Raw genomic sequence first — 21526 nt, 5'->3', positions numbered from 1 at the left:
GCCCTGTATCTCCTAGCCCACGTACTGCCCTGTATCTCCTAGCCCACATACTGCCCTGTATCTCCTAGTCCACATACTGCCCTGTATCTCCTAGTCCACATACTGCCCTGTATCTCCTAGTCCACATACTGCCCTGTATCTCCTAGCCCACATACTGCCCTGTATCTCCTAGTCCACATACTGCCCTGTATCTCCTAGTCCACATACTGCCCTGTATCTCCTAGTCCACGTACTGCCCTGTATCTCCTAGTCCACATACTGCCCTGTATCTCCTAGTCCACATACTGCCCTGTATCTCCTAGCCCACATACTGCCCTGTATCTCCTAGTACACATACTGCCCTGTATCTCCTAGCCCACATACTGCCCTGTATCTCCTAGCCCACATACTGCCCTGTATCTCCTAGTCCACATACTGCCCTGTATCTCCTAGTCCACATACTGCCCTGTATCTCCTAGTCCACATACTGCCCTGTATCTCCTAGTCCACATACTGCCCTGTATCTCCTAGTCCACATACTGCCCTGTATCTCCTAGCCCACATACTGCCCTGTATCTCCTAGTCCACATACTGCCCTGTATCTCCTAGTCCACATACTGCCCTGTATCTCCTAGCCCACGTACTGCCCTGTATCTCCTAGTCCACATACTGCCCTGTATCTCCTAGCCCACGTACTGCCCTGTATCTCCTAGTCCACGTACTGCCCTGTATCTCCTAGTCCACATACTGCCCTGTATCTCCTAGTCCACATACTGCCCTGTATCTCCTAGTCCACATACTGCCCTGTATCTCCTAGTCCACATACTGCCCTGTATCTCCTAGCCCACATACTGCCCTGTATCTCCTAGCCCACATACTGCCCTGTATCTCCTAGTCCACATACTGCCCTGTATCTCCTAGTACACATACTGCCCTGTATCTCCTAGTCCACATACTGCCCTGTATCTCCTAGCCCACATACTGCCCTGTATCTCCTAGCCCACATACTGCCCTGTATCTCCTAGCCCACATACTGCCCTGTATCTCCTAGCCCACATACTGCCCTGTATCTCCTAGTCCACATACTACCCTGTATCTCCTAGCCCATGTACTGCCAATGTACTGCCAACCCTAGTCCACATACTACCCTGTATCTCCTAGCCCATGTACTGCCAATGTACTGACAACCCTAGTCCACATACTTCCCTGTATCTCCTAGTCCACATACTGCCAACCCTAGTCCACATACTGCCCTGTATCTCTTAGCCCATGTACTGCCCTGTATCTCCTAGCCTACGTACTGCCAATGTACTGCCAACCCTGGTCCACATAATGCCCTGTATCTCCTAGCCCACGTACTGCCCTGTATCTCCTAGCCCACGCACTGCCCTGTATCTCCTAGCCCACGTACTGCCCTGTATCTCCTAGTCCACATACTGCCCTGTATCTCCTAGTCCACATACTGCCCTGTATCTCCTAGTCCACATACTGCCCTGTATCTCCTAGTCCACATACTGCCCTGTATCTCCTAGCCCACGCATTGCCCTGTATCTCCTAGCCCACGTACTGCCAACCCTAGTCCACGTACTGCCCTGTATCTCCTAGCCCACGTACTGCCCTGTATCTCCTAGCCCACGTACTGCCCTGTATCTCCTAGCCCACATACTGCCAACCCTAGTCCACATACTGCCCTGTATCTCCTAGCCCACGTACTGCCAACCCTAGTCCACGTACTGCCCTGTATCTCCTAGCCCACGTACTGCCCTGTATCTCCTAGTCCACATACTGCCCTGTATCTCCTAGCCCACATACTGCCAATGTACTGCCAACCCTAGTCCACATACTGCCCTGTATCTCCTAACCCACGTACTGCCAATGTACTGCCAACCCTAGTACACATACTGCCCTGTATCTCCTAGCCCACGTACTGCCCTGTATCTCCTAGCCCACATACTGCCCTGTATCTCCTAGCCCACATACTGCCCTGTATCTCCTAGTCCACATACTGCCCTGTATCTCCTAGTCCACATACTGCCCTGTATCTCCTAGTCCACATACTGCCCTGTATCTCCTAGTCCACATACTGCCCTGTATCTCCTAGCCCACATACTGCCCTGTATCTCCTAGTCCACATACTGCCCTGTATCTCCTAGTCCACATACTGCCCTGTATCTCCTAGTCCACATACTGCCCTGTATCTCCTAGTCCACATACTGCCCTGTATCTCCTAGTCCACATACTGCCCTGTATCTCCTAGTCCACATACTGCCCTGTATCTCCTAGTCCACATACTGCGCTGTATCTCCTAGCCCACGTACTGCCCTGTATCTCCTAGCCCACGTACTGCCCTGTATCTCCTAGCCCACATACTGCCCTGTATCTCCTAGCCCACATACTGCCCTGTATCTCCTAGTCCACATACTGCCCTGTATCTCCTAGTCCACATACTGCCTTGTATCTCCTAGTCCACATACTGCCCTGTATCTCCTAGTCCACATACTGCCCTGTATCTCCTAGTCCACATACTGCCCTGTATCTCCTAGCCCACGTACTGCCCTGTATCTCCTAGCCCACATACTGCCCTGTATCTCCTTGCCCACGTACTGCCAATGTACTGCCAACCCTAGCCCACATACTGCCCCTAAAAACGAAAAACATTTGTCATAAGAAACTAGCTCCCTGGTATACAGAAAATACCCGAGCTTTGAAGCAAGCTTCCAGGAAATTGGAACGGAAATGGCGCCACACCAAACTGGAAGTCTTCCGACTAGCTTGGAAAGACAGTACCGTGCAGTACCGAAGAGCCCTCACTGCTGCTCGATCATCCTACTTTTCCAACTTAATCGAGGAAAATAAGAACAATCCAAAATTTCTTTTTGATACTGTTGCAAAGCTAACTAAAAAGCAGCATTCCCCAAGAGAGGATGGCTTTCACTTCAGCAGTGATAAATTCATGAACTTCTTTGAGGAAAAGATCATGACCATTAGAAAGCAAATTACGGACTCCTCTTTGAATCTGCGTATTCCTCCAGGGCTTAGCTGTCCTGGATCTGCACAGCTCTGCGAGGGCCTGGGATCGGGAGAGACACTTAAGTGTTTTAGTACTATATCTCTTGACACAATGATGAAAATAATCATGGCCTCTAAACCTTCAAGCTGCATACTGGATCCTATTCCTACTAAACTGCTGAAGGAGCTGCTTCCTGTGCTTGGCCCTCCTATGTTGAACATAATAAACAGCTCTCTATCCACCGGATGTGTACCAAACTCACTAAAAGTGGCAGTGATAAAGCCTCTCTTGAAAAAGCCAAACCTTGACCCGGAAAATATAAAAAACTATCGGCCTATATCGAATCTTCCATTCCTCTCAAAAATTTTAGAAAAAGCTGTTGCGCAGCAACTCACTGCCTTTCTGAAGACAAACAATGTATACGAAATGCTTCAGTCTGGTTTTAGACCCCATCATAGCACTGAGACTGCACTTGTGAAGGTGGTAAATGACCTTTTAATGGCGTCAGACCGAGGCTCTGCATCTGTCCTCGTGCTACTAGACCTTAGTGCTGCCTTTGACACCATCGATCACCACATTCTTTTGGAGAGACTGGAAACCCAAATTGGTCTACACGGACAAGTTCTGGCCTGGTTTAGATCCTACCTGTCGGAAAGATATCAGTTTGTCTCTGTGAATGGTCTGTCCTCCGACAAATCAACTGTACATTTCGGTGTTCCTCAAGGTTCCGTTTTAGGACCACTATTGTTTTCACTATATATTTTACCTCTTGGGGATGTTATTCGAAAACATAATGTTAACTTTCACTGCTATGCGGATGACACACAGCTGTACATTTCAATGAAACATGGTGAAGCCCCAAAATTGCCCTCGCTAGAAGCCTGTGTTTCAGACATAAGGAAGTGGATGGCTGAAAACTTTTTACTTTTAAACTCGGACAAAACAGAGATGCTTGTTCTAGGTCCCAAGAAACAAAGAGATCTTCTGTTAAATCTGACAATTCATCTTGATGGTTGTAAAGTCGTCTCAAATAAAACTGTGAAGGACCTCGGCGTTACTCTTGACCCTGATCTCTCTTTTGACGAACATATCAAGACTGTTTCAAGGACAGCTTTTTTCCATCTACGTAACATTGCAAAAATCAGAAATTTTCTGTCCAAAAATGATGCAGAAAAATTAATCCATGCATTTGTTACTTCTAGGTTAGACTACTGCAATGCTCTATTTTCCGGCTACCCGGATAAAGCACTAAATAAACTTCAGTTAGTGCTAAATACGGCTGCTAGAATCCTGACTAGAACCAAGAAATTTGATCATATTACTCCAGTGCTAGCTTCCCTACACTGGCTTCCTGTTAAGGCAAGGGCTGATTTCAAGGTTTTACTGTTAACCTATAAAGCGTTACATGGGCTTGCTCCTACCTATCTTTCCGAGTTGGTCCTGCCGTACATACCAATACGTACGCTACGGTCACAAGACGCAGGCCTCCTAATTGTCCCTAGAATTTCTAAGCAAACAGCGGGAGGCAGGGCTTTCTCCTATAGATCTCCATTTTTATGGAACAGTCTGCCTACCCATGTGAGAGACGCAGACTCGGTCTCAACCTTTAAGTCTTTACTGAAGACTTATCTCTTCAGTAGGTCATATGATTGAGTGTAGTCTGGCCCAGGAGTGTGAAGGTGAACGGAAAGGCTGGAGCAACGAACAGCCCTTGCTGTCTCTGCCAGGCCGGTTCCCCTCTCCACTGGGGTTCTCTGCCTCTAACCCTGTTGCAGGGGCTGAGTCACTGGCTTGCTGGTGCTCTTTCATGCCGTCCCTGGGAGGGGTGCGTCACTTGAGTGGGTTGAGTTACTGACGTGATCTTCCTGTCTGGGTTGGCGCCCCCCCCTTGGTTTGTGCTGTGGTGGAGACCTCTGTGGGCTATACTCGGCCTTGTCTCAGGATTGTAAGTTGGTGGTTGGGGATATCCCTCTAGTGGTGCGGGGGCTGTGCTTTGGCGGAGTGGGTGGGGTTATATCCTTCCTGTTTGGCCCTGTCCGGGGGTTTCTTCGGATGGGGCCACAGTGTCTCCGGACCGCTCCTGTCTCAGCCTCCAGTATTTATGCTGCAGTAGTTTATGTGTCGGGGGGCGGGGGTTAGTTGGTTATACCTGGAGTACTTCTCCTGTCTTATCCAGTGTCCTGTGTGAATTTAAGTATGCTCTCTCTAATTCTCTCGTTCTCTCTTTCTCTCTGAGAACCTGAGCCCTAGGACCATACGTCAGGACTACCGGGCATGATGACACCTTGCTGTCCCCAGTCCGCCTGGCCTTGCTGCTATTCCAGTTTCAACTGTTCTGCCTGCGGCTACGAAACCCCTACCTGTCCCAGACCTGCTGTTTTCAACTCTTAATGATCGGCTATGAAAAGCCAACTGAGAGACCTGAGCCCTAGGACCATACGTCGGGACTACCGGCCGTGGTGACTCCTTGCTGTCCCCAGTCCGCCTGGCCTTGCTGCTATTCCAGTTTTAACTGTTCTGCCTGCGGTTATGGAACCCCTACCTGTCCCAGACCTGCTGTTTTCAACTCTTAATGATCGGCTATGAAAAGCCAACTGAGATTTATTCCTGATTATTATTTGACCATGCTTGTCACTTATGAACATTTTTGAACATCTTGGCATGGTTCTGTTATAACCTCCACCCGGCACAGCCAGAAGAGGACTGGCCACCCCTCATAGCCTGGTTCCTCTCTAGGTTTCTTCCTAGGTTTTCGCCTTTCTAGGGAGTTTTTCCTAGCCACCGTGCTTCTACACCTGCATTACTAGCTGTTTGGGGTTTTAGGCTGGGTTTCTGTACAGCACTTCGAGATATTAGCTGATGTAAGAAGGGCTATATAAAATAAAATTGATTGATTGATTGATTGACTGTATCTCCTAGTCCACATACTGCCCTGTATCTCCTAGTCCACGTACTGCCCTGTATCTCCTAGTCCACATACTGCCCTGTATCTCCTAGTCCACATACTGCCCTGTATCTCCTAGTCCACATACTGCCCTGTATCTCCTAGTCCACATACTGCCCTGTATCTCCTAGCCCACATACTGCCCTGTATCTCCTAGTCCACATACTGCCCTGTATCTCCTAGTCCACGTACTGCCCTGTATCTCCTAGTCCATGTACTGCCAATGTACTGCCAACCCTAGTCCACATACTGCCCTGTATCTCCTAGCCCACATACTGCCCTGTATCTCCTAGTCCACATACAGCCCTGTATCTCCTAGTCCACATACTGCCCTGTATCTCCTAGTCCACGTACTGCCCTGTATCTCCTAGTCCACATACTGCCCTGTATCTCCTAGTCCACATACTGCCCTGTATCTCCTAGTCCACATACTGCCCTGTATCTCCTAGTCCACATACTGCCCTGTATCTCCTAGTCCACATACTGCCCTGTATCTCCTAGTCCACGTACTGCCCTGTATCTCCTAGTCCACGTACTGCCCTGTATCTCCTAGTCCACATACTGCCCTGTATCTCCTAGCCCACATACTGCCCTGTATCTCCTAGTCCACATACTGCCCTGTATCTCCTAGCCCACGTACTGCCCTGTATCTCCTAGCCCACGTACTGCCCTGTATCTCCTAGCCCACATACTGCCCTGTATCTCCTAGTCCACGTACTGCCCTGTATCTCCTAGTCCACATACTGCCCTGTATCTCCTAGTCCACATACTGCCCTGTATCTCCTAGTCCACATACTGCCCTGTATCTCCTAGCCCACATACTGCCCTGTATCTCCTAGCCCACATACTGCCCTGTATCTCCTAGTCCACATACTACCCTGTATCTCCTAGTCCACATACTACCCTGTATCTCCTAGCCCATGTACTGCCAATGTACTGCCAACCCTAGTCCACATACTACCCTGTATCTCCTAGCCCATGTACTGCCAATGTACTGACAACCCTAGTCCACATACTGCCCTGTATCTCCTAGTCCACATACTGCCAACCCTAGTCCACATACTGCCCTGTATCTCTTAGCCCATGTACTGCCCTGTATCTCCTAGCCTACGTACTGCCAATGTACTGCCAACCCTAGTCCACATAATGCCCTGTATCTCCTAGCCCACGTACTGCCAATGTACTGCCAACCCTAGTCCACATACTGCCCTGTATCTCCTAGCCCACGTACTGCCCTGTATCTCCTAGTCCACATACTGCCCTGTATCTCCTAGTCCACATACTGCCCTGTATCTCCTAGCCCACATACTGCCCTGTATCTCCTAGCCCACATACTGCCCTGTATCTCCTAGTCCACATACTGCCCTGTATCTCCTAGCCCACATACTGCCCTGTATCTCCTAGTACACATACTGCCCTGTATCTCCTAGTCCACATACTGCCCTGTATCTCCTAGCCCACATACTGCCCTGTATCTCCTAGTACACATACTGCCCTGTATCTCCTAGTCCACATACTGCCCTGTATCTCCTAGTCCACATACTGCCCTGTATCTCCTAGTCCACGTACTGCCTTGTATCTCCTAGCCCACGTACTGCCCTGTATCTCCTAGTCCACATACTGCCCTGTATCTCCTAGTCCACGTACTGCCCTGTATCTCCTAGTCCACATACTGCCCTGTATCTCCTAGTCCACATACTGCCCTGTATCTCCTAGCCCACATACTGCCCTGTATCTCCTAGCCCACATACTGCCCTGTATCTCCTAGTCCACATACTGCCCTGTATCTCCTAGTACACATACTGCCCTGTATCTCCTAGTCCACGTACTGCCCTGTATCTCCTAGTCCACGTACTGCCCTGTATCTCCTAGTCCACATACTGCCCTGTATCTCCTAGCCCACATACTGCCCTGTATCTCCTAGCCCACATACTGCCCTGTATCTCCTAGTCCACATACTGCCCTGTATCTCCTAGCCCACATACTGCCCTGTATCTCCTAGTCCACATACTGCCCTGTATCTCCTAGTACACGTACTGCCCTGTATCTCCTAGTCCACATACTGCCCTGTATCTCCTAGTCCACATACTGCCCTGTATCTCCTAGTCCACATACTGCCCTGTATCTCCTAGTCCACATACTGCCCTGTATCTCATAGTCCACATACTGCCCTGTATCTCCTAGCCCACATACTGCCCTGTATCTCCTAGTACACATACTGCCCTGTATCTCCTAGTCCACATACTGCCCTGTATCTCCTAGCCCACATACTGCCCTGTATCTCCTAGTACACATACTGCCCTGTATCTCCTAGTCCACATACTGCCCTGTATCTTACTGCCTTGTATCTCCTAGCCCACGTACTGCCCTGTATCTCCTAGTCCACATACTGCCCTGTATCTCCTAGCCCACGTACTGCCCTGTATCTCCTAGTCCACATACTACCCTGTATCTCCTAGCCCATGTACTGCCAATGTACTGCCAACCCTAGTCCACATACTACCCTGTATCTCCTAGCCCATGTACTGCCAATGTACTGACAACCCTAGTCCACATACTGCCCTGTATCTCCTAGTCCACATACTGCCAACCCTAGTCCACATACTGCCCTGTATCTCTTAGCCCATGTACTGCCCTGTATCTCCTAGCCTACGTACTGCCAATGTACTGCCAACCCTAGTCCACATAATGCCCTGTATCTCCTAGCCCACGTACTGCCAACCCTAGTCCACATACTGCCCTGTATCTCCTAGCCCACGTACTGCCAACCCTAGTCCACGTACTGCCCTGTATCTCCTAGCCCACGTACTGCCCTGTATCTCCTAGCCCACGTACTGCCCTGTATCTCCTAGCCCACATACTGCCAACCCTAGTCCACATACTGCCCTGTATCTCCTAGCCCACGTACTGCCAACCCTAGTCCACGTACTGCCCTGTATCTCCTAGCCCACGTACTGCCCTGTATCTCCTAGTCCACATACTGCCCTGTATCTCCTAGCCCACATACTGCCAATGTACTGCCAACCCTAGTCCACATACTGCCCTGTATCTCCTAACCCACGTACTGCCAATGTACTGCCAACCCTAGCCCACATACTGCCCTGTATGTCCTAGTCCACGTACTGCCCTGTATCTCCTAGTCCACATACTGCCCTGTATCTCCTAGTCCACATACTGCCCTGTATCTCCTAGTCCACGTACTGCGCTGTATCTCCTAGCCCACGTACTGCCCTGTATCTCCTAGCCCACATACTGCCCTGTATCTCCTAGCCCACATACTGCCCTGTATCTCCTAGCCCACATACTGCCCTGTATCTCCTAGTCCACATACTGCCCTGTATCTCCTAGTCCACATACTGCCTTGTATCTCCTAGTCCACATACTGCCCTGTATCTCCTAGCCCACGTACTGCCCTGTATCTCCTAGCCCACATACTGCCCTGTATCTCCTAGCCCACATACTGCCCTGTATCTCCTAGCCCACATACTGCCCTGTATCTCCTAGCCCACATACTGCCCTGTATCTCCTAGCCCACATACTGCCCTGTATCTCCTAGTCCACATACTGCCCTGTATCTCCTAGTCCACATACTGCCCTGTATCTCCTAGTCCACGTACTGCCAATGTACTGCCAACCCTAGTCCACATACTGCCCTGTATCTCCTAGCCCACGTACTGCCCTGTATCTCCTAGTCCACATACTGCCCTGTATCTCCTAGTCCACGTACTGCCAATGTACTGCCAACCCTAGTCCACATACTGCCCTGTATCTCCTAGCCCACATACTGCCAACCCTAGTCCACATACTGCCCTGTATCTAAAACTTCGGACGATTTTTGTGTGGTTTTAGTCAGTCATTTTTTCCCGTTTAAATAATTAATATTTACTTTTTTAACTTCCATCATCCCCCCATCTACAGTGGGGAGAACAGGTATTTGATACACTGCCGATTTTGCAGGTTTTCCTACTTACAAAGCATGTAGAGGTCTGTCATTTTTATCATAGGTACACTTCAACTGTGAGAGACGGAATCTAAAACAAAAATCCAGAAAATCACATTGTATGATTTTTAAGTAATTAATTTGCATTTTATTGCATGACATAAGTATTTGATCACCTACCAACCAGTAAGAATTCCGGCTCTCACAGACCTGTTTGTTTTTCTTTAAGAAGCCCTCCTGTTCTCCACTCATTACCTGTATTAACTGCACTTGTTTGAACTCGTTACCTGTATAAAAGACACCTGTCCACACACTCAATCAAATAGACTCCAACCTCTCCACAATGGCCAAGACCAGAGAGCTGTGTAAGGACATCAGGGATAAAATTGTAGACCTGCACAAGGCTGGGATGGGCAACAGCACAATAGGCAAGCAGCTTGGTGAGAAGGCAACAACTGTTGGCGCAATTATTAGAAAATGGAAGAAGTTCAAGATGACGGTCAATCACCCTCGGTCTGGGGCTCCATGCAAGATATCACCTCGTGGGGCATCAATGATCATGAGGAAGGTGAGGGATCAGCCCAGAACTACACGGCAGGACCTGGTCAATGACCTGAAGAGAGCTGGGACCACAGTCTCAAAGAAAACCATTAGTAACACACTACGCCGTCATGGATTAAAATCCTGCAGCGCACGCAAGGTCCCCCTGCTCAAGCCAGCGCATGTCCAGGCCCGTCTGAAGTTTGCCAATGACCATCTGGATGATCCAGAGGAGGAATGGGAGAAGGTCATGTGGTCTGATGAGACAAAAATAGAGCTTTTTGGTCTAAACTCCACTCGCCGTGTTTGGGTGAAGAAGAAGGATGAGTACAACCCCAAGAACACCATCCCAACCGTGAAGCATGGAGGTGGAAACATCATTCTTTGGGGATGCTTTACTGCAAAGGGGACAGGGCGACTGCACCGTATTGAGGGGAGGATGGATGGGGCCATGTATTGCGAGCTCTTGGCCAACAACCTCCATCCCACAGTAAGAGCATTGAAGATGGGTCGTTGCTGGGTCTTCCAGCATGACAACGACCGGAAACACACAGCCAGGTCAACTAAGGAGTGGCTCCGTAAGAAGCATCTCAAGGTCCTTGAGTGGCCTAGCCAGTCTCCAGACCTGAACCCAATAGAAAATCTTTGGAGGGAGCTGAAAGTCTGTATTGCCCAGCGACAGCCCCGAAACCTGAAGGATCTGGAGAAGGTCTGTATGGAGGAGTGGGCCAAAATCCCTGCTGCAGTGTGTGCAAACCTGGTCAAGACCTACAGGAAACGTATGATCTCTGTAATTGCAAACAAAGGTTTCTGTACCAAAGTTCTGCTTTTCTGATGTATCAAATACTTATGTCATGCAATAAAATGCAAATGAATTACTTAAAAATCATACAATGTGATTTTCTGGATTTGTGTTTTAGAATTCCGTCTCTCACAGTTGAAGTGTACCTATGATAAAATTGACAGACCTCTACATGCTTTGTAAGTAGGAAAACCTGCAAAATCGGCAGTGTATCAAATACTTGTTCTCCCCACTGTAGATGGCACATTGCTATTGTAGCAAACTGTAACCAATGCCAGCCCTGATTTACCATAGAGGCTACAAAGACATGGCTACAGGTTAAACAATTTAGGCATACAGCTCTTTTCTCCTAATCATAACTTTAGGACGGGGGTAAATAACAGTGATTCCCTTCAAAAGGGGAGAAACTGTGCTTTCCAACAATGCCAGAATTATTACTGTATTCCTAAAATGTAGCAAATATAATTAATATATTGAGAAAAATAAAGAAATAATAAAACTGCACCCTCAACACATGAATAACAGAGCACATGGGGAAAATGAAGCTTCTGATGTGATCAAAGCAACAATGGCCGACATGAAAATAAGACAAGAGTCAACATTGTTTCTAGTTTAGGTCAGTTACAATTTAAAGAGTCTTGGCTGCGCATCAGTTCAAAAGATTGACGAGTGTCTGAAGTCACCTCCCGGGAGCTGTGTGGGAGAGCCGGGCAGATCAGCACAATCAGACCGCCTGACTGAAATGTGTTAATTCTGCCATTGAGAGGATTACATGACACATTCTGGACTGCATGCTTATGATTGGACAAAACAGATGAAAAGGAGCTTCATGACCCTCCTGTAGCTCAGTTGGTAGAGCGTGGCGCTTGCAACACAAGGGTTGTGGGTTCGTTTCCCACGGGGGGGCCAGTATGAAAAATGTATGCACTCACTAACTGTAAGTCGCTCTGGATGAGAGCGTCTGCTAAATGACTAAAAAGAGTTTAAAAAAAAAGACAAATGTAATGTCCATTAATATATCAATAATGATGATATATGCCATTTAGCGGACGCTTTTATCCAAAGCCACTTCCAGTCATGCGTGCATACGTTTTACATCTGGGTTAGTTAGTGTCACCGTGGGCCGATGCTCTCCAATACCTTATTTGTATGTGGTCTAGAATATTCTAGTTTCTTAGTTTAGTGGACTGTACTCCAGTATGTGTAATGGTGTTGGTTTTGTCTTGTAACACACAGGAGCGTTTATTCCAGCGGTGCCAGTTCAGCCTGTGGTGATAAAATACCCCAATAAAATGGTAAGAAACCAAACACAACACATTTTTACATTTTAGTCATTTAGCAGACGCTCTTATCCAGAGCGACTTACAGTTAGTGAATACATATTTTTTTATACTGGCCCCCCGTGGGAATCGAACCCACAACCCTGGCGTTGCAAACGCCATGCTCTATCAACTGAGCTACATCCCTGCCGGCCATTCCCTCCCCTACCCTGGACGACGCTGGGCCAATTGTGCGCCGCCCATGAGTCTCCCGGTCGCGGCCGGCTGCGACAGAGCCTGGATTCGAACCAGGATCTCTAGTGGCACAGTTAGCACTGCTATGCAGTGCCTTAGACCACTGCGCCACTCAAAGGAAATCATCTAGCAACACAATACAACACCTAGCAACACAATACAACACCTAGCAACACAATACAACACCTAGCAACACAATACAACATCTAGCTACACAACACAACACCTAGCAACACAATACAACATCTAGCTACACAATACAACACCTAGCAACACAATACAACACCTAGCAACACAATACAACACCTAGCAACACAATACAACACCTAGCAACACAATACAACACCTAGCAACACAATACAACATCTAGCTACACAACACCTAGCAACACAATACAACATCTAGCTACACAACACAACACCTAGCAACACAATACAACACCTAGCAACACAATACAACACCTAGCAACACAATACAACACCTAGCAACACAATACAACACCTAGCAACACAATATAACACCTAGCAACACAATACAACACCTAGCAACACAATACAACATCTAGCTACACAACACAACACCTAGCAACACAATAAAACATCTAGCAACACAAGACAACATCTAGCTACACAAAAATACCAAGCAACACAATAGAACACCTAGCAACACAATAGAACACCTAGCAACACAATACAACACCTTGCAACACAATTCAACATCTAGCAACACAATACATTATCTAGCAACACAATACAACATCTAGCAACACAATACATTATGTAGCAACACAATACAACATCTAGCAACACAATACAACACCTAGCAACACAATACAACATCAAGCAACACAATTAACCTAGCAACACAATACAACACCTAGCAACACAATACAACCCCTAGCAACACAATACAACACCTAGCTACACAATACAACACCTAGCTACACAATACAACACCTAGCAACACAATACAACACCTAGCAATGCAATTCAACACCTAGCAACACAATACATTATCTAGCAACACAATACAACATCTAGCAACACAATACATTATGTAGCAACACAATACAACACCTAGCAACACAATACAACATCTAGCAACACAATAAAACACCTAGCAACACAATACAACACCTAGCAACACAATACAACATCAAGCAACACAATTAACCTAGCAACACAATACAACATCAAGCAACACAATTAACCTAGCAACACAATACAACACCTAGCAACACAATTCAACATCTAGCAACACAATACATTATCTAGCAACACAATACAACATCTAGCAACACAATAACACCCAGCAACACAATACAACACCTAGCAACACAATAACACCCAGCAACACAATACAACATCTAGTAACACAATACAACACCTAGCAACACAATACAACACCTAGCAACACAATACAACACCTAGCAACACAATACAACACCTAGCAACACAATACAACATCTAGCAACACAATAACACCCAGCAACACAATACAACACCTAGCAACACAATAACACCCAGCAACACAATACAACATCTAGTAACACAATACAACACCTAGCAACACAATACAACACCTAGCAACACAATACAACACCTAGCAACACAATACAACACCTAGCAACACAATACAACATCTAGCAACACAATAACACCTAGCAACACAATACAACACCTAGCAACACAATACAACACCTAGCAACACAATACAACACCTAGCAACACAATACAACACCTAGCAACACAATACAACATCTAGCTACACAACACCTAGCAACACAATACAACATCTAGCTACACAATACAACACCTAGCAACACAATACAACACCTAGCAACACAATACAACACCTAGCAACACAATACAACACCTAGCAACACAATACAACACCTAGCAACACAATACAACCCCTAGCAACACAATACAACATCTAGCTACACAACACAACACCTAGCAACACAATAAAACACCTAGCAACACAATACAACATCTAGCAACACAAGACAACATCTAGCTACACAAAAATACCAAGCAACACAATAGAACACCTAGCAACACAATAGAACACCTAGCAACACAATACAACACCTTGCAACACAATTCAACATCTAGCAACACAATACATTATCTAGCAACACAATACAACATCTAGCAACACAATACATTATGTAGCAGCACAATACAACATCTAGCAACACAATACAACACCTAGCAACACAATACAACATCAAGCAACACAATTAACCTAGCAACACAATACAACACCTAGCAACACAATACAACACCTAGCTACACAATACAACACCTAGCTACACAATACAACACCTAGCAACACAATACAACACCTAGCAACACAATACAACACCTAGCAACACAATACAACATCTAGCAACACAATAAAACACCTAGCAACACAATAAAACACCTAGCAACACAATACAACATCAAGCAACACAATTAACCTAGCAACACAATACAACATCAAGCAACACAATTAACCTAGCAACACAATACAACACCTAGCAACACAATTCAACATCTAGCAACACAATACATTATCTAGCAACACAATACAACATCTAGCAACACAATAACACCCAGCAACACAATACAACACCTAGCAACACAATAACACCCAGCAACACAATACAACATCTAGTAACACAATACAACACCTAGCAACACAATACAACACCTAGCAACACAATACAACACCTAGCAACACAATACAACACCTAGCAACACAATACAACATCTAGCAACACAATAACACCCAGCAACACAATACAACACCTAGCAACACAATAACACCCAGCAACACAATACAACATCTAGTAACACAATAACACCTAGCAACACAATACAACACCTAGCAACACAATACAACACCTAGCAACACAATACAACACCTAGCAACACAATACAACATCTAGCAACACAATAACACCTAGCAACACAATACAACACCTAGCAACACAATACAACATCTAGCAACACAATAACACCCAGCAACACAATACAACATCTAGTAACACAATACAACACCTAGCAACACAATACAACACCTAGCAATACAACACCTAGCAACACAATAACACCTAGCAACACAATACAACACCCAGCAACACAATACAACACCTAGCAACACAATAACACCTAGCAACACAATACAACACCTAGCAACACAATACAACACCTAGCAACACAATACAACACCTAGCAACACAATACAACATCTAGCAACACAATACAACACCTAGCAACACAATACAACACCTAGCAACACAATACAACACCTAGCAACACAATAACACCCAGCAGCAACACAACACAGCAGCCAGGCTGGTTGGTAAACAGCCTCCCTGCTGAGAAGAGCATCAGCCCTGTCGTTCGGAATCTATCTCTGTTACAGAGATAACTGTGAGGACAGAGAACTGATTTAGTCGTTCTGTGGTTTGTGTATGGTCTGTCTAGGCTGTGTGATATTAACCCAACCTAGAGCAGGGTTTTATGGGGACTTCCTGGAAAACCTCCTGGGGTTGACTTGATGTGCCCTTCACTGAGGTCTGGTCGTGTTAGTGTTGGAGCTAGGGCGCTGTCTGTAAACAGCTTGGCTGAACGGTATCTGGACACACGGAGGCCTCCGTCGGTGATGCCTGTTTTCTATCTGAACTTCACATTTCCCTTTCAATTTACGCTTCCACTTTTGTTTGTTTTGTGATAATGCAAGGTGTTTTTTTGATAGGTTTATGCTGCATGGTGATTCCATGATCATGTAACTAACCTGTAGTTAATGTCAACATCCCCTGTCATAGCATCCTCTGTCATAGCATCCCCTGTCATAGCATCCTCTGTCATATCATCCCCTGTCATATCATCCCCTGTCATAGCATCCCCTGTCATAGCATCCTCTGTCATAGCATCCCCTGTCATAGCATCCTCTGTCATAGCATCCCCTGTCATATCATCCTCTGTCATAGCATCCTCTGTCATAGCATCCTCTGTCATAGCATCCCCTGTCATAGCATCCTCTGTCATATCATCCCCTGTCATATCATCCTCTGTCATAGCATCCTCTGTCATATCATCCCCTGTCATATCATCCCCTGTCATAGCATCCTCTGTCATAGCATCCTCTGTCATAGCATCCCCTGTCATAGCATCCTCTGTCATAGCATCCTCTGTCATATCATCCCCTGTCATATCATCCCCTGTCATAGCATCCTCTGTCATAGCATCCTCTGTCATATCATCCCCTGTCATAGCATCCCCTGTCATAGCATCCTCTGTCATATCATCCCCTGTCATATCATCCTCTGTCATAGCATCCTCTGTCATAGCATCCTCTGTCATAGCATCCCCTGTCATAGCATCCTCTGTCATATCATCCCCTGTCATATCATCCTCTGTCATAGCATCCTCTGTCATATCATCCCCTGTCATAGCATCCTCTGTCATAGCATCCTCTGTCATAGCATCCTCTGTCATAGCATCCTCTGTCATAGCATCCTCTGTCATAGCAGTAGGATAAGAGCTATTGGTGGTTGCACAGGTCCGCCCACACAGCAGGCAGTCACTCTCCTATACACCTGTGACCACTAACCACCTGGCAACCAATTAAATCACTAACTACTCTGTACCTGATAACTAATTAAACCACTAATTACTCTGTACCTGATAACTAATTAAACCACTAACTACTCTGTACCTGGCAACTAATTAAACCCCTAACTACTCTATACCTAGCAACTAATTAAACCCCTAACTACTCTATACCTGGCAACTAATTAAACCCCTAACTACTATATACCTGGCAACTAATTAAACCCCTAACTACTATATACCTGATAACTGATTAATCCACTAAATAATATGTACCTGATAACGAATTAAACAAAGACATCCAGGCTCCTGTTGTTGTTGTTGTTGTTGTTGTTGTTGTTGTTGTTGTTGTTGTTGTGACCTTGTGTTTTTACATTTCTTACCTGGATGAATAAATGTTGAACAAAATATCAAATGTTGTATCTTAGTAAGTTACTTGTCTCTCCTCTCCTCTCCCATGCCAGGACACCATCACCTGGACGTGGCAGGGGCCTGGAGCGTGAGTCCACTTTCATTATTCTACTAATGACCGATCCCTGAAATACAGGCCGTTGCCAGGCATAATGGTGTCTCTCTACTGCACTGGACTGAGAGGATATTAGTCCTGGTCCAGTTTTCATACCTCTACTGTACTGGGCTGAGAGGATATTAGTCCTGGTCCAGTTTTCATACCTCTACTGTACTGGACCGAGAGGATATTAGTCCTACTCTATAATCTGGATGGTCCAGTTTCCTCAGAACACTGATGACCAAAATACAGGAAACTGTGACTGAGAGAAAGCTGTCCTTGTTATTAGGGACATTTGCTTCTGGATAAAGCCACAGGCTGAATTGGGATGTGTTTTGTTCTGCTTCCTAAAACATCATGGTATTGATTTTGTTTTGGCTGTGTACCCAATCAGTCTGCCGCTACAGTACAGACAATACTGTCTGTGCTGTTAGCAGAAGGTCACAGACAGCCCAGTCAGTCTGCCACTACAGTACAGACAATACTGTCTGTGCTGTTAGCAGAAGGTCACAGACAGCCCAGTCAGTCTGCCGCTACAGTACAGACAATACTGTCTGTGCTGTTAGCAGAAGGTCACAGACAGCCCAGTCAGTCTGCCGCTACAGTACAGACAATACTGTCTGTGCTGTTAGCAGAAGGTCACAGACAGCCCAGTCAGTCTGCCGCTACAGTACAGACAATACTGTCTGTGCTGTTAGCAGAAGGTCACAGACAGCCCAGTCAGTCTGCCGCTACAGTACAGACAATACTGTCTGTGCTGTTAGCAGAAGGTCACAGACGGCCCAGAACTGGAAACAGTGAACAGAGCTGTTTATCATTCTCTTCCAGAACACTGCTTCAGAACCTTCACCACTTCATCCTGTGTGACTTTATTATTCTGGGTAGTAGAATTATTATATCACTTCTCTGTCCACTGCCATATAACCTACACTTCAGACGGTTGAAGCAAGCGCACACATTTTCTTCAGGAAATGTACCCTTTTTTTTATTGATTGTACACTTCTCTGTGTGATCTAACTGTTTTGGCATTTGCTATGACTTGATGATATCAATGTGCACACTGTAAACCAAATGTCTGAATGTGACAATGTCATTGTTTTTGTTGTAGGTTTAAGATCCTGTGGCTCACACTGTGCCAGCTGCACAATGAGTTCATAATTGAGGTGAGTGCAGACCACTCGGGTGATGTTGGCATGTTGCATGCTTCTACCACGTATCAGGAATACTTTGTTTTGATGAAATGTTAGTGGACAGAGAGATTTAAAGAACCACAGGTCTTCATGGATCCACCTGTACCCGATCCGGGATCCGAGCGGGTCCAGATCCAGAATTCTAAATAATGTCACAGGTCTGGGTCAGATCTGATATGATTGTCACGGGTCTCGGGTAATGTGTAATTTTAACTGACTGATCCAAACGTGACTGCTGCAATAGAGAGAGAGAGAGACATTTTATCAAAAGTTAGGAGATATCTAATCAATGGAAGATGGAATTAAAATGACAGAATTAAAAGTTAAAGATGAAGGACAGGCTACAATGATCAAGAGCCAACAGGCAGGCTGCTACTTTATATTCTGAATGGAGTTGTTGTCATGTGTAACTGTAGAATGAGAGAGCGCACTGCAGCCTCAGTTAGCCTTGCTAGCTAACGTTAGCTAGCTTAACTTGCGTCTCCTGGTTTGATGCAGTTAAAAACAGGTACTACGTAATCATATTTGATGATAAATAACCTAGCTGTGGAAGCTATTAGTCTACTACAGAGCAAGTCGACTTGGTTGGTTGCTGTCTAGCGTCTCTCCCTCCCTCCCTCCTCCCCGTGCCACTCGCTCGTAGTACGGCCCCTCCCCCGCCTGCGAGAGCCACACCTCTGCCTCTCGTGCTTTATCAGCTCCGGTTAATAAAGTAGCTTAAACGGCTTTTCTGCTGCTTCCCCCACTCGTATCGGACCGGGTCTGGATCCGACCAGGTCTATAAGGAACGGGTCTAGTTGTCCTCGGGTCCGTTCAGAACGGGTCTCTATATTTTATAAATACATTTATGCAAATCGGGTCCGGGTGGGAATGCCCCAAGTCCATTTCGGAACGGGTCCAACTTTTTGGACCCGTGATGACCTTTATAAAGAACTCCTTCAAAGATACTACAGTACTTCACTTATTTTATACATTAATTTTAAACGGTTTGTACTGTACTATGTACCAGCGCTACAGTTTGTACTGTACTATGTACCAGCGCTACAGTTTGTACTGTATTATGTACCAGCGCTACAGTTTTTAGCTCTTTGGGGAGCTTAGGTCATCAACTCCATATTAATGCCCATGATTTTAAAATGAGATGTTCGACGAGCAGGTGTCCACATACTTTTGATCATGTAGTGTATCTGTGTCCAACAGGGATTTGGTTCCCCCTTTGCTGCTATAACAGCCTCCACTCTTCTGGGAAGGCTTTCCACTAGATGTTGGAACATTACTGCGGGGACTTGCTTCCATTCAGCCACAAGAGCATTAGTGAGGTCGGGCACTGATGTTGGGCGATAAGGCCTGGCTCGCAGTCGGCGTTCCAATTATTCCCAAAGGTGTTCGATGGGGTTAAGGTCAGGGCTTTGTGCAGGCTAGTCAAGTTCTTCTACACCGATCTTGACAAACCATTTCTGTATGGACCTCACTTTGTGCATTGGGGCAGGTAGCGTTCTCCTGGCATCCGCCAAACCCAGATTAGTCCGTTGGACTGCCAGATGGTGAAGCGTGACTCATCACTCCAGAGAACGCGTTTCCACTGCTCCAGAGTCCAATGGCGGCGAGCTTTACACCACTCCAGCCGACGCTTGGCATTGCACATGGTGATCTTAGGCTTGTGAGCGGCTGCTCGGCCATGGAAACCCATTTCATAAAGCTCCCGACGAACAGTTCTTGCGCTGACGTTTCTTCCAGAGGCAATTTGGAACTCAGTAGTGAGTGTTGCAACTGAGGACAGACGATTTCTACGCGCTACGCACTTCAGCACTCGTTTCCCATTCTGTGAGCTTGTGTGGCCTACCACTTCACGGCCGAGACATTGTTGCTCCTAGACATTTGCACTTCACAGTAACAGCACTTATAATTGACCGGGGCAGCTCTAGCAGGGCAGAAATTTGACGAACTGACTTGTTGGAAAGGTGGCATTCTATGACGGTGCCATGTTGAAAGTCACTGAGCTCTTCAGTAAGGCCATTCTACTACCACTGTTTGTCTATGGAGATTGCATGGCTGTGTGCTCGGTTTTATTCACCTGTCAGCAATGGGTGTGGCTGAAATAGCAGAATCCACTCATTTGAAGGAGTGTCTACATACTGCTGTATATATAGTGTAGTGCTTTTCTTCTACAGTGTCACACGCAAAAGCTCCAATTCCTAAATTGTAAGTGATAATATCAGGATATTATTTGTGGTACCTATTTATTGTCCTTGCTCCTAGTTCCACTGGTCTGTCCCTTGCCCTAGTTCCACTGGTCTGTCCCTTGCCCTAGTTCCACTGCTCTGTCCCTTGCTCCTAGCCCAGTTAGAGGACCTCAGCCCAGGCCAACCAGTGGGAAAATGTTACCTTTCTGAAAATACTTCAGGCTCACAGCAGAATACCTGTTCTTCTTCTGACAGCCAGGCTTCACTTGGCTGTACCAATAGACTGTAATTACAGTATGTCTAGAAGAG

At 46.3% G+C, this 21526-nt stretch overlaps 1 protein-coding gene across 1 annotated transcript in view; it reads left to right on the top strand.

Moving 5' to 3' along the window:
* LOC311121605 (lysophosphatidylcholine acyltransferase 1-like) overlaps positions 1-19007 on the top strand; it is a gene marked incomplete at both ends in the record, with an annotated part of 60745 nt that extends 41738 nt beyond the window's left edge. Inside the window, 3 exons of the mRNA XM_084196069.1 lie at positions 12452-12510; positions 17801-17835; positions 18953-19007. Coding sequence (XP_084052195.1) covers positions 12452-12510; positions 17801-17835; positions 18953-19007 — 149 coding nt within the window. The remainder of the gene's footprint in view (positions 1-12451; positions 12511-17800; positions 17836-18952) is intronic.
* Between the last annotated feature and the right edge of the window lie 2519 nt (positions 19008-21526).

Source organism: Coregonus lavaretus, assembly GCF_964263955.1.
Source record: "Coregonus lavaretus genome assembly, contig: HAP1_SCAFFOLD_2672, whole genome shotgun sequence".
NCBI lineage: Eukaryota > Metazoa > Chordata > Actinopteri > Salmoniformes > Salmonidae > Coregonus > Coregonus lavaretus.
This window is presented reverse-complemented; position numbering and strand designations above follow the sequence as displayed.